The 14,926-nt window shown below is 40.7% G+C and overlaps 1 protein-coding gene across 1 annotated transcript in view; it reads right to left on the bottom strand.

Moving 5' to 3' along the window:
• Window positions 1–14,926, bottom strand: part of LOC306753893 (rho GTPase-activating protein 7) — a gene marked incomplete at both ends in the record, with an annotated part of 94,689 nt that overhangs the window by 3,844 nt on the left and 75,919 nt on the right. Inside the window, 9 exons of the mRNA XM_079237807.1 lie at window positions 9–245; window positions 1,506–1,620; window positions 5,495–5,708; window positions 6,187–6,385; window positions 6,745–6,904; window positions 9,934–10,110; window positions 11,773–12,107; window positions 13,776–14,156; window positions 14,613–14,817. Coding sequence (XP_079093933.1) covers window positions 9–245; window positions 1,506–1,620; window positions 5,495–5,708; window positions 6,187–6,385; window positions 6,745–6,904; window positions 9,934–10,110; window positions 11,773–12,107; window positions 13,776–14,156; window positions 14,613–14,817 — 2,023 coding nt within the window. The remainder of the gene's footprint in view (window positions 1–8; window positions 246–1,505; window positions 1,621–5,494; window positions 5,709–6,186; window positions 6,386–6,744; window positions 6,905–9,933; window positions 10,111–11,772; window positions 12,108–13,775; window positions 14,157–14,612; window positions 14,818–14,926) is intronic.

Genomic DNA, 14,926 nt, shown 5'->3' with positions numbered 1-14,926 from the left:
CCATTCACCTTCTTGAAGGCCAGATCCACATGTTCTGGGGCTTGATGGCTCTCCCAGCCTCTGCTCTTCTCCCTGGCCTCCTTCAAGAGGTGCTTGGTGCTCAGCTGCAGCTTGCTCCTTCTCTTCTCCTGCTCCTCCTCACCTCCACTCTGACTGGGGGACGCCGGGCCTCCTCCTCCCTCAGAGAGGGAGTCCTCACTGGAGCCTGCAGCACCTGAACGCTGACCGGGCCAAAACTCTGGAAGCTGCACAGAGGATAAAAAAAATTAAATCTGTTATCATTATTTTGTTAATTCTCAGAAGCATCACAAGTGTTTTTCTATGCAGGAAACCTGGATTACATTTTCACACCTTTTAGGACCACACCGTCACTTTAAGTTCTAACCTGTTACATCAGCAACACACTTTAATTTACTTTTACTACACATTGATTTAAATAGTCTTAGTTTGTAATAACCCCTGGGACTACTAAAGCATCTTCATTTATTTTAGATAGACTGGGTGGGAACAAAGCACCACAGTGGGAATTGAGTAACTGAACCAATGCATGTTTATTACAAATCATGACTTTTTAATTTCTTTTTCCAACACACTGTACTATGACTTATATTCTATATTTTATTACTTTTGTATGCATTTACTTTTTATAACCTACTGTACTATACTTTTTTACATGCTACACTTTTTTCAACATACTATACAACAATATCACTTTCTAATGAGTTTGTTTTCAACATTCTATATTAAGACTTTTTTTGACATACCGCTACTATATTATCACATACGGCTAGATGAAATCAAGCATTCTGATTGGTTGAGAGTGAGTCACGGGGTGTACTTTATTGAGCCATAAAGTACTGTAAGCCTGTTTACATTTACCAGAGCTTTCCATATAAGTGCGCACTCAAAATAACAGGTAGATTTTGTGCGAACGTTAGTTGTCATTTCAGACAAACATGGTTTGTGTAAACTTTGATATTTTGGGGGGAATGACCTTTGATGAGAATGGCAGCGGTGAATAATGGGGGCGAGCGGAGAGGAGAGCAGATAACACTCTGAGCGAGCAGACTAATCTAATTAGCGGGGAGCGAGTGCGTAAAACCGGAAACTAAGATGAGGAATGAAAAGGGTTTCATAGTTTATCACAAAATTGTGATGATTTCCAGTGAGAGATAATTATCGTCGGGCCAAACAACACCCTTGAACTGTACATTATTGACGATACAGTACTGCCTCTCATACCTTATTGCTTAATTACGGCATACTATATTTTATTACTTTTGAGGACTTACTATATATACTATGGCTTTTCTCACCGTACCATACAATTACTTTTTTATGTATTTGTGATAAAAGATGTCATAAACAGGTAATGGTGTCATAAAACAATCATAATACAGTATGTCACATTAAAATGTTTAGTAAAATTATATTAAACTCAAAAAAGTCAAAGCCAAGTGAGCCATAAAAATATAATATATCATAGTATATTATGCCATGGATACCTGGAAGAGTCTCTGAGCCTCGGTGATCATGTTGGCCAGCCCCTGGGTGGCAGCCAGATTCTCACTCAGGTCCCTCTGGTCTGGGCGGCCCAGGCTGTACTTCCTATGACTTGACCTTCAGAAACAACAGGAACAAGGTCAAGGTCAATTGTATTGTTTGATAATGGCAGCAGGCATACTGAAATCAATCTCGACTAAAGTAGAGACAAAGGTTTTTTTTGATGAGATTACAATGAGCCTGGTTTGGATTTGGGCACAACAGGATGAGATACACCACCGTGTTTTTATTCAGCAGCAGCGAGGAACCACCGATGTTCAGTGAGAGCAACAGCCGACAGACTAGGAGAACAGACAGGTGCCAGTGTTTCCAGAACAGCAAAGTTAAATAAAAGAAACACACTGACAGGAAATGGGAAGAGGGTGTGAAACATATGACATGCTGCCGTCAAAGCAGTCTGCTGAAGCAGTTTTTACAGGCAGCAGATAAGGAATCAGAGTCAGGATTACTGCAACGGACAGATTCAGGTTATTTTAGAAGCTTACGCAACAATAAGTTTTTTTCTTTGATTTTATTTTATATAAAGTTTTATCTTTTATGTTTTTATAGTTTATGATGACAAAAAAAATGAAAAAGATGACGCTCTTGCAAAAGAGTGCAAAACGGGGAATTTAAAGACCAACACTTACAACAAACCGAAGTGGTCAGATGAGAAGTTAGACCATTAAAAAGTGCATATCTCAGGCGTGGCTAGTTCTGTCAAGCAGAAATATGAAAAAAAAAGATTGAGAGGATGAGATTTAATAGATCTGTGGGAGCAGCAGACTTTTTCTCCGATTTATTATTCCCACCACAAAGTGTAACGTGGTCTCTGACAGCCTGGGACTTTGTCTTCAAGGAGACGGGAGCACAATGTGCTGATTGTGTCGTTTTGTCTTTTCCATCTACTGTCCCGTCAGCCTGGAAGGGAGGCAAAGAGACAAAGTGGAAAAAGGAAGCGGTTGAGAAGGGAGGAAGAAGAAGAGGAGTTAGGGAAAGCAGAGTGATTACAGGATTGAGAGGAGGAAACGATGTGGAGGAGGAGGTATCATGTCGGGGAAGGAAGATGTGGATGAAAGAGACAATGTCAGGGTGGATGGAAAAAAGAAGGAGATGAGGATGGACCAATAATGAATGTATCAACGAACAGCTATTGTGTTTATCAAAGCCTGTTGTAGCTCCTTTCTCTGTGCCATGGAGCTCCACTGTTGTCCAAATACTATTAAAAACACATCGATGTGTTACACTGCGTGACATATTTCTTCGTTACTGTGAACACACACACTAGTTTAATTAGACTCAATCCGACATACAACGTCCTGCTGCCCCAAATATTTACTACTTTCAACCTTTTGAGCCGCAGCACATTTTCTACAATAAAAAAATCCCGCGGCACACCAACAACCCAAAAGGTTACAGAATGTCACATTGTAGCATAATACAGCATATACAGTAATTATTGCGCTACCTACTGGCATGGAAGAGTATTCAGTGTTTCCCCTAGGTTTACAGCTTTAGGGGGGGAGCGACTGACAGACGGACGGATATACCACATCGTGGTACCTCACAGTACTACATAGTGGTACCTTACAGTACTACAAAGTAATACTTCACAGTACTAGTTATCACTTTGTTAGAAAAATGAAAAAGTTATATCTGTGCAAAAAATAACTAATATTTAGTTACTACTAAATAGCTTATTGTGGAAAACAACAAGCTATTTTTTTGCAAAACAGAATGAGTGCAGATATGTGAGCATCACGTTGTATCAGTATTAGTGTCTGCAGTGAGCTGACAAGAATCGGCGAGTCGCACATGCATGACCTATTAACGGCATACGATAAAATCAGCACTTGAGGGGGTCTCGCCCGGGGCGTAATTACATGTAAAACCGCCACTGGTGAAAAGCATGCAACATATTTTTCGCCTCTCTCTCTCTGTCCACTGTGTGCAGATACAATCAATAACATACGTCCGTTTAGTTTGTTTAATAGCAGAACAAGGTGTAGACCTGTTCTATAGGAAATTACTAGGCCAGCCACTATATTGCAGGCTCAGATGCTCAACAATGGAACATTATTTGCGGCAGCTAAATAATATTTTTTTGGACCAATTAAGTGAAATTGGACATTTTCTCACGACATACCTGACGATCTCTCACGGCACACTGTGGTTGACAATCACTGTACTAGAGCACCAAATGTGAATTAATCGGCAGCTAAAAAACAGTCCCCAACAAATGCAACTTCCTCCTGTTTGTTACAGTAATCAGTTGTTTCAGGAATTTACTGAGCCTTAAAGACGAGCTGCTTTTAAAGTTTGACATCTTCAGTAGAAACCAAATGGGCTTGGAGCTGAGAGCCCCAGACAGGAAGTCAGAGAGAAATGGACCAACACATTGTTGGGTTTGGTCTTGGGCCTTCTTGACAATAAAGATATGATTACTTTATTGTCTCTCATGGGAGAACATTGTCTTGGAGAAATGCAAATTGCTGCATCAAGACCAGATATCACAATCGAACAAATATGAGCATGAGATAATAAAAAAAGAAAACAGACAATTAATCACAAAAATTCAAAGCCTACATGTCAAAACATACACACTTTAGTGCATGAATGACACGCAAACTTGTCCCGCTTTACATGTTTATGAGCAATCGTGTAATCATTTAAAAACCGGCAGTTCCCTTCTCTTCCGTCTGTCCTTCATCGATCAGTTGAACTGACGGAGGGAGTTTATAAAGATTGCGTTCACACAAGGGGAGTAAGAAAATACATAACATAAGCCATCTCTCTCTCTCTCTCTCTCTCTCTCTCTCTCTCTCTCTCTCTCTCTCTCTCTCTCTCTCTCCCATTTCTAACTCCCTGCCCAGACGGATTCTCTGTGAAAAAGCAAACATAAAATAGATTTTCATATCTGGGAGTGAAGTTGAGGCCAGATGGAAATTGTTGGAGGTTATGTAATGTGCTCTCTGTGTAAACTGTGCCGACAGCTTTTCATCACAGAGAAGAAGAAAGCTGCGAGTGTAACAGCTGGATCGGATCCAGAGGCGATGTCATCTGTGAGAACTCAGAGCCTTGGAAACATGATGTTGAATGAAGCCACAAAGGGAGGAAGAAAAACAGGTTTCTATGGCACCTAAATGGCAACCTGCCGTGGGTAACGGCAAACACACACATTCAGACACACACACACACACATGCACACATTACCCGAAAGCTGAGGCTAAAAGAGAGGCTGAGATTTAACAGTGAACCACGACAAAGTCACAGCCTGAAGCAAAAACACTACAGGAGTAACAAAATGACAGTTATTTTTATTTTTTCCCGCTTTTTTTTGCAAAGAATCATATCCTCTGCGATCATGTGTTGGACTCTAAACATTTACTTGGTGAGTAAAATATTACAACTGATACTAAGGATGTAACTAACTAACTAACTGTAAACTAAAATAGGAATTACACCCTTGGTTGTTAAAGTAAACTCATTTCTTGTTGGTTTTGCACGTTTTAGCTCGATAACTACGATACAAAGTCTGTAATCTTTCCACTATATAACATTCTACTATATGTTTTTAGATCGATATCCCATCCTTCTGACAGCAATATAAAAAACTATCTGGAGATATTTTAAACTGGGCAGTTTCTTTTTTTTTGTCAAAACAGTTCAAGGTATTTCCTGATAACCTACATTATCAGAAAATAAACTAGATGAAATATCATGTTAACAATTTGCAGTTAGCCAATTCCCACCTAACAGCAGAGGTGTAATGTGCTTGTGACCGTGACAATGTGCTTCAGACTCTACATTCACTTCTATCTTTTACTCTGGGATGGTGAGTGAAAATGTTCTTCAGAGTGAAATAGGCTTTGAGTGTCAGTGAATGTGCACCTGATGCAGATCAATCTGTTGTTCTAACAGAGTTCACTCTGTGTCGGGGGCCTCGGCTCACCTGGCTGCGTTTGCGTCTTTTTTCAGGGTGTTGAGGTGGAAAAGCGACGGGGCCAGGCAAACTGCGATGTTGGTTGGAGTCATTTGGTTCTCGTCCACGCAGGAGACCACGTCGCGCAGGAAGAAGAGAAGCGTGCGCAGTGCCATCCTGTTCTCGTCGGGAAGCAACAAGATGGCCGCCTGAGCTGCAAATAGCTGCTGATCCTTAGGGAAATCTGCAAGTAGAAAGATAACCTGTCAATATTTTCATTATGCCTTTGAACTTGAAGAAAATAATGCCAACTCAATGTTCACAGCCGTGGATTAACTTTCTCCTGCAAGACTAAAATCTCTATAAATGCATCGCTGAGCCAAATTCTTTGTATGTGTAAGGTACTTGGCAAAAAACTGTTTCTGTATCTGACCTTTGGTAATTATGTATTTGTATCATATCATTAAATTATTTTGAAAACTAATGCTATGTTTTGGAAAATGGACAGCGTGATAGGTGGTTCAAATGGGTAAAACCAGTGGTATGGTCCAGAATTTTAATTTAAAGATCCGCAAACATCAGTTTATCCAGAATAAATTGAGTGTGTCAATGTGTCAGCTACTACATTAAAATGTGTGTTATCGACTAAATGTCAGCATTTGCATTTTATTTTGCTGATGCCGAGTATGTTAGATTGTGAATTTGCAGTGATGACTGCTCACATTGGTAAATGTGGAGGAAGGACTCGCAGAGTTTGCTGGTGAAGATGGGCTCAGGCAGGTCTCTGAAGTACTGCTTCACCATGTCGGCCACGTCGAAGGCCGACTGACCGTCGTATGAAACGCCGTCGGGGTCGGACTCCACCAGCTCACGCAGGTACTGGATACGAGACTTCACCCCCGACTTACGGAAAAGACCCACCTGAGAGAGAGCACGACGCAAAGAGAACATTTCAACAAAAGCAAACAACGCTTTGCATTTACAAATATTGAATTTTGTTAGGCCTGGTTTTTCTTTTTTTTACTCTCGTTGTAATGTATGTTTTGAATTATCACAAAAAGCACAATGTGATGAAACTATTTTAAATTATATATACATATATATATATATATATATATATATATATATATATATATATATATATATATATATTGAAATGGTCTTAGTCTGTACTGGATCCCATGGTTTCATTAAATCTTTGAAAGAATGGATCTGATTCCCGCTCATGTACAACATTTTTTTAAATCAATGCAGGCTGCTCGTGCTTTTTGGCTACTTACGTGGTCCAAACACTCGGTCCTCAGGTAGACCAACGCTCGGAGGATGCTGGGTGGAAGTGGCTCTCCCGTCTGCTGGACGCTGAGGAGCAGAGGAACCTCAAAAACCCGCCGGCCTTTCATGTCCATCACCTTAGTCTTCCTCAGTGGTTTCGGAACAGTCCTGCGGGTGACACAGATGCCCATTTAGATTCTGGACGCCTTCCATTCCAAGGAAGCAATCAAACAGCATGGACTGGTGCCGAGCGAAGAGTTATGTTACGTTGACAAATTTCGCAAAAATAGTTGGGAATATCTTGGGAATTTGTAATCTCAAGCAGCCAAGTGTAAAAAACAAAACAATTCTCAACTTGACTGCAATTGGATGTGTTTCCTTTTGAAGGAAGAGACAATGTTTTTGATTACAAAAGTCCCCATTGATCTCACAAATGAGAAACCACATACTGATCAAAGAGATTGGACTTGTGGAAGTGTCGAGGTGTGTTCATGTTTCTGAACTGAGATCGGTCATCTTTTAGACATTAATACCAATGACCGATTGTTTGTATTTTTTTTCTTTTCTATTGGACACTAATGTTTTCCAAATGCAGGGAGTCTCCACTGCCGGACTGAAAACCCCTGATAGCTGCACTGTATTTTAGTTTCTAACTCTGGAAGTTGCAGGGCCGAGTGCACTCTGGATAACACTGCAGTCTTGTAAAAGAAATATTTAAAAAAAAGCAGAGATCTGAAGACCTCCAACAATCATTAATAAAAACTCTTCTCTACTTGGTGTAAAGCCATATTGCCGCAGTACCGAGACAAAGACAAAAATAATTTCACACATTCACTCTAAATGCTTTTCAGCTCTCTTTCCATCACACTGTTTTTTGCTCTCTGAAACAAACTGGCAATTTTGAGGAAAGTGCCTCGGAGTATCAGCCGTCCCAATCAGCAGTTAATTGCTGTATTTCGAATCATCTAGCGCTCGCTTTGGCATCAGTGATTAAATCATTGGAATGACAAGACTTAAACTAATTGTTGCAGCCTGAAGAGAAGTTGTCGGTGCCGTAGTGACAGAGCATTGAGGTCTTTACTCGCTGCGTGTGCATCTGTCTGACTCAAAAAAAAAAGTTACTGTTGAGTTTTAGTTAGTTTAGATTATTTAGCTAATTCAAGAGGAATAACAGGAATAACAGGTTTAAAAGCGTCAGTGAGGCTTTCTGCCGTTCAAGTGGGCTGTGTTTTAACATTTTCAAACTGCTCCTTTTTACAGAGATTAAACTTTAATAAAGCACATGAAAAGGGAGCTAAATGAATTAAAGTTGTAGGACTCAAGTTGCATCACTCCTCCATCAGTTTCAACTTTGATTTTGTCGGTCGGTGACCTTTCAATGTGTAACCAATGAGAAGACCCAAAACCATCCCCAAAAAACAACCAGAACTCCAAACAAATGGACTCGCTGGAATTTACCATATTTTGTGGAGATGAATAAAAAAAGGACGGTGTGTCTAAGATGTATTATTGTCACACAATCCAGTTTCAGGTGAATGAACGTTTGATTTATGTAAGAATAAGTAATTTGCACTTCAGAGTGTGCGTTCATTTGAAACTCCTGCTTTGTTGAACTAAACGTTAACTTTATTTATTTTTCTTAATTTATTTAGGTCAATTCTGATGTCAATACTCCTAAATTTTGCTCCTGTTTCATGTAATTTATCAAAAAGTGGAAACTCTGTAAAAAAGGAATCAGTTTGAAATGCTAAAACACAGCACACCTGAACTACGGGAAGCCTCGCTGATTATTATTCCCGTTATTCCCGAACTCCATCCAACACGTTTGATCCCGAAAATTAAAAACGAATATCTGTGAGGAGTAATTTCAGGATGTTTTTTTATTCAACGCTCATTTAACCTTATCTCACTGAGCATAAGAGCCCCTTTTCTATTCTTAAAAATGAATTTGTCTCGATTTTGCACGAGGGCTTATTCCAAAAACATAGTGTAGGAGGCAAAACACTGATCTCATTAAACCCATGAATGTCAATAAAAAGTGAAGTGAAAACATTCCATATATTAAACAAGAAAAGCATTTAAGCTTAACAGTCTGCAAATTACTTAATAAAAAGGCCTTCCCTCACTGCCTCTTTAAGGACATTAAAGACACAGACTGTAACCTGCCGTATTTACAATTAATGTAGCCACCGTCAAAGAAGCTCTGTAACAAAAGATGACGTATTAAAAGCTCCGCCAATGGTTTGCAATGGGATACACTTCCTGTCTCCTAAAGTGGTCATTGCTTGTTCGGCTCTCCCCACATCCCTCCAGCTCGCTTGGAAGCGTTGTGAATGATGTGTGGATGCATTGAAAGCAGAATAGATTAGATTTGCTTAATGTATTTATTTTATTTTGCTAATATCAGATAGTTACGCAACTAAAGAGTGTGTTTTGCTGAGAAATATCTTAAGCAAAGTTCATTTTCTCCAGAATTGTCCAGCTGGAAGATGCCATTTTAGCTTCTGAACGTTAGGGATACGTGTGGCTCATGAGAAGCTTTGAAAGAGTCACCATAATGAAAGTGTTCTCGTTCACTTCTCCCATTGGAGTGAATCGACTCAGGACCTGCTGCAAGTGAAACTACGTTTATTCTGTGGCGGGACATCGTTGTTCTTTTGGCGTTGACCTCGACCACCTTCTGCACATCATGATTTATATATGAGACAGTGAGTGAGAATGAAATGTAAAAACAGAGATTGAGTCAGGGAGACAAGAGAACAGAGAACCCGTCCCAATAACCCATAATTTCTCAGCAGTTAACCGAACCAAACTTCTCCCCAGGAACTCAGACACGAGGTGAAGCACCCACAGTCCTCCCTGGGTTTTTTGGATGTCTGGAAAAAGAGTTTATTGCTCTTGAAGCCTGCTGCTGTTTTTTTTTCTCTTTTTCTTCACGCCGAGGTAAGGTTGCACCCGAGCCACGAATAATATATGAATTTTCTAAATAGGCTGTGTGAAATATTCACCCACCATCGGGGCCACCTGCCCTCATTTCCACTGTTGTTTTCTTGAAGAAGTTTCTCCATGCAGGTGTGAATGAGAAAGAAAAAAAATAATCCAGGAATGTAGAGCTTTGTTTCTCTGCTTCCCTACAACCTCTTTTTTTCAAGCTATGATATCACCCAAAGAAACCTCTGTCTCTACACACTCCTTACCAGTTCCATCCCTGCTTACTGGACGGGGAGTATTTGTCCATCAGAGCGGTGAGTTTGAGCAGGGAGAGTTTCTGCAGCAGGAGGAACTGGGACACGGACTGGCTCTCCACTCCCGGACTGGTGGGCAGGGAGGGCAGGTTCTGCTCGCTGGACCAGTGCAGCTGCTGGCTCACTCTGCTGGACACACAGCAGCAAGAGCAGATGAATACACAAATAGAGCACAAACATGTGAGGCCTATAAATGTTTTTTTTAATTAGAAAATATCAACTTAAAATGTCTCTCTCCTAATTGTCACATGAGTTCTGACGGCAGAGATTTTGTATTTGGTGAAAAAGACCAATTAGACAAAAAAACTGTGACTACATGTAATGATCTATTTAGATACCCGAACAAAAGAGATCCTCATGCACAAAGGAGATTAAGGTTCTGCATGTAGCCGTGCTGGCATTGTTTACCCACCAGAAAACTAGATTGATGAGTTTGTCTGGAGGGTGGTGCAAAGGAAAATCGCAATATAATCACCAGAGTTAAACATCTGTATGGCGGCTATTTGATTTTTGATAATTTCAGCTCTGTCAAGTTGTAGTGTGCTTTTAGCAAGTTAGAGTTAGCATACAAGAATGCTTGTATTTATAACTACATTCAGCTTGTTGCCTAAACCTCTGCATCTTTACGGGCTTACAGATATCATGTAAACATGTATTATGACCTTCAGCACACAAACATATAACATGTCGGCATGCTCACATTTATCATTAACGCGATCACAGCTATTCAACAGGGCCTATGTTTATGTATGTGGACACTGAAGTAGACATTTTGACCTGGTGCTGGGGCGACATGAACAGTCAGGGGAATCGACAAAGCAATCAAGATTCACCCACTAGGGACCATGAACATCTGAACTTTATTCATTGTAGTTCAGTTTAACCAAAGTGCTGCACCAACAGAGCATTCCTGCCCCTCCAACCATGATGCGAGTGTGTTTAAAAAAACAGGTTGAAAGACAAAGCACATTTGTGTGTACAGTGCACAATCTGATACACGTACTTTGGAACCTATATTAAAACTATCCAGTACAACATACACAAAGAAAGAGAAAAAAGCAGCGTCCAGTGGAAGTTTTAGGGGAAATGGGCGATAAAAAAAGAAGAGCACCAGGAGGTTTATGACACTGCATTGCTTCTTTCAATTGTAAGGCCACCATGGAGGACACAGCATCATCACACTTTCTCCACCTAAGATGGCACTTTTGCTGCCCCCCTGCCCCCCGTCTGACCAGTCCACCAGTGGCAGCATCCATCTGCAAACATTGATGATGTGGCTGACTTCACAGTACAGGAGAAGCCTCATAGCTTTTTATTGCTCAAAATCGGTGAACAAATATGCAACAAAAAGAGATATAAAAGCTGCCCTATAAAGAGACGATCAAAACTATTCACCATGTGGTTACTGCTTTTATCTTTAGTGCCTCATAGCAACTCCACTCATACTTTGGTTGATACCTGGGGGAATAAATCCCCATAACTGTCATCATCAGCGCCCTGGTGGACAGAGAGGCTTCTATTTACAAATATCCAGGGCAACTTAAAGTGTTGCTTGGATTTCCTTGAACTGAATTTTGATGCTGGTCAATATTTGTCAAACACATTAGCTTTTAGCTTCGGAAATGTAAACGTCACTCCTGTTCCTGAGATGCTTGTGTCAACTGTCTTTTTAATTACCCTAACCTGTGACACTTTTGAGCTACGTTTCTTTTGAAATATGATATGCTCTATAAATAAACCTGGATTTAATTGCAGTTTTAATTACTTGCATTACACTCCAAACTTTCTCACCTGCATCTGGGTTGTGGTGATCTGGTCTCTCCATTCACAGGTACCTCCTCATGGCTCTTTACCTCCTCCTCCTCCGTCTCCTCTGGAGGCTGCTCCTCCAGGTGGACGTGGCTCGGGGAAGACGGGCACGGGGAGGCTACCGATGAGCCGTGACCAGGTGAGTCCTGGGAGGAAGACGAGGACAAGGAGGGAGAAGAGGAGGAGGAACCTCTTTGACAGTCGTCCTCGGATAGATTTTCAGACCATGTGGACACCAGTTGTTGCAGGTTGCCGATCCTCTCCAGAACGCTGTCCAGAGCGGAGAAAACATCTTCGTCTGCCAACAATTGACTCACCTGAGAGAGGAAAAACAATTTGGGCAGGATCAAGAGAAAATTCCCCAAAGAAACTTTGAACATTTCTCACAAAAACTAGTTGACAAGACACTATACTAGATTAAATTAGTAACTTCACTAAAATAGTATTACAAAAGTATTAAAATGTTCAATTGCCACAGACATAGTTTGATATCTCTTTTAGGAGAAAATGGTAACAATCAAGACAAAACAACAGTATAATTATATTATAATGCCAAAAAGGAGAGTTTTAAAAACATTTTTCTTCAATTGATTGATTCAGCTTTGATTTTAGGAATTTGTAAATAAGGATTTCATTGTGGCATACAGCAGTATTACTCACTTTCAGAATCAGAAGTAAAGAATAATTGGTTCCTTAAAAGCCATTACCTAATGATTTTTATAATACTTTTTGTCAACGTTTACTTCCATGGCTGCCTTTTTTTGTCAAAGAGAGTTCCAAATTGCACCTCTTCCACTGGGTGTAGTTATGTCTGAAGAAGGATGATTAATTCACACCGATTACTGTATTGTTTTAATCTAAAATGGAATTTTTATACGAGCACTCACAAAATTATTTCTGGCCTTATGGGAAAACTTAGCAATATCAATATTCTTGATTGAATGACCCGTGTCTTTATAGACTCTAATTTTAGATTTTCTTTTCATGGGTCTTTATCCATCCTTTACCCGAGAGGCAGGGAAGCCAATGAGAGATTTTTTTTTACATGAATGAATTTGTATTGTATTATCTCTGGAAAACCTTTACTCTAGGTAACAGAAGGTGGGATTTTACAGCCATGTTACACAACATAACCATATTGAATTATACATGTTAATCTCCAATAGTGACTCATCAATTACATCACCCAGTAAATGTTCTTTATTATCACTCTCTGATCTGTTCTGTAATTTTGGAACACATTTTTTCATCCACAAAGTCATAGCCGTGTGCGACGAAAACTATAAATATATATCTGGTCCTTGAACCCACTCATCGTCCACAGTAGTTACTATTAGTGGTGTCAGGGTTCAGCACCATGGACAGACGCCTTTCAACACAGCCGGGTCACCTGTTCAGCACCTGGACAGCTCTACTCCGCTGAAGGAAGGAGCTTTGTTCCCAGCAATTTAATCAGTTTGTTGCCCTCTTATATGAATATCGCACACACATACTTGGATGACTGCTCATTATTTCCATCTATTTAGATTTGTTTTTGCTTCACAACATGGAGAATGAAACAATAAATGAAACAGGGGCATCACATATTTTGCTACTTTGATTAGCTAGTTGTATTCATAGAAAATGTGCCTTTAATGTGTCTCTCCTCTAGATATTTATGTGGTTCTTGCATGAAAAGTGTAGTTGTGTTAAAAAATGAAAAAGGGAACTTGAGAGAGAAGTTCAAACCCTGCATACCTCCACACACCAGATCGGATTGTTTTTCAGTTTTGAAGTTGCTAAAATGATTGGATCCTCACAAATTCTGCTGTTGGAAAGGGGCTTTCAAACACTGTTGGTATGCTTCCAACAAAGCATACTAAGGCCGAACGGTAAATGGATGCTAGGCAACCTTGTAATCCCCTGAACAAAATATATATATCAACTAAATATCCAAGTATGAAAATAAATACAAGTAACTGTGGAGTTACAGTCTTTGGACCCACCTCCGATTCCTCGACCATCCTTTCTGCATCGCTGCCACTTCCGCCACCTTCGCCTTCAGACAGCTGCTGGACGTCAGGCACGTTGTCGTAGATGCTCAGCCGATGATCCAGCACAGCGAGCGGACTGGGGACTCCTGGTACCTGGTCGTTGGTGGCCAGTGATGACGTGCCACGTCGGGAACTGTGTCGGCCCCGATAGCCGTGGAAACTCCCGGTCCTCCAGTTGACCGAGGTGTTGTCGATGACGGGGGAGAGGATGGGGCGTTTGTGTGCGAGAGAGGTGGGGAAGGTCCCTGGCTTGTGCCCGTTGGGGATCTGGAAGATCAAACTCTCGGGGCTGTTGCTGCTGTTGTTGTTGTTGTTGATTTGGTTCCTGACGTCCTGAGAGGGTGAACAGGTGGATGATTGAATGTTTAAAAAGAAAAAAAGGTAATGACAGAATATAATATAGCATTTATTTTCAATGATTCAAAATTTCCATTCAGGCCTACATTCAAACAATATGTTGACATTGTTACCCAATGCTGTATAGGCTGCTAAGCATCAAATGAATGGATTAAAAATTGGACCCGAACGGTTTCCATTTCATAGAACATGTCCGAGTCAATAAATGAAGGGTCTGCAGCCAGTGGCGGTGTTAAAAAACAAGCTTAAACTAAGACGGTAAAAATGTATCTAGACACTAACATCATCATCAACAATTTCCCTTTATTTACATTTAGCAGAATATGGCAACTAATAATAAGACCTCACATTTGTTTCCTGCAAAGTATCTCTTTTCAGAAACAAAGTTGCACTGAATCAGTTTGATGTGATACATAAGAACAACTGACTGACCTCTGTTTCTGTGTGGTTCTGATTGTTCCAGGTCGTTCCATCGACCCCGCTGTTGGAGCGTTTGCAGTTACTCCTGACCCGGGTGACCGGGCTGGGCGTGCTTACGGTGCTGCTACTCTCGGATTGGCTGTTGCTGCTGCTGCTGCTGATGGTGTGAGGAGACGAGGGTGAGGAAGATGCACGGCTGTCGGGTCGACCCTGCAGGCTGGAGACATTCAGGTGGGTACAACTCTACAGTTAGAGCTGCACTGGGAACGACCTGCAGTTATAATTATGGCACAAAAGAATATTCCCCTCCACAAGATAAACAATCT

Source organism: Taurulus bubalis (genome assembly GCF_910589615.1).
Source record: "Taurulus bubalis genome assembly, chromosome: 2".
In the NCBI taxonomy this organism is placed as follows: Eukaryota; Metazoa; Chordata; class Actinopteri; order Perciformes; family Cottidae; genus Taurulus; species Taurulus bubalis.
The sequence above is the reverse complement of the archived record's forward strand: the minus strand, read 5'-3'. Positions and strand labels throughout refer to the sequence as shown.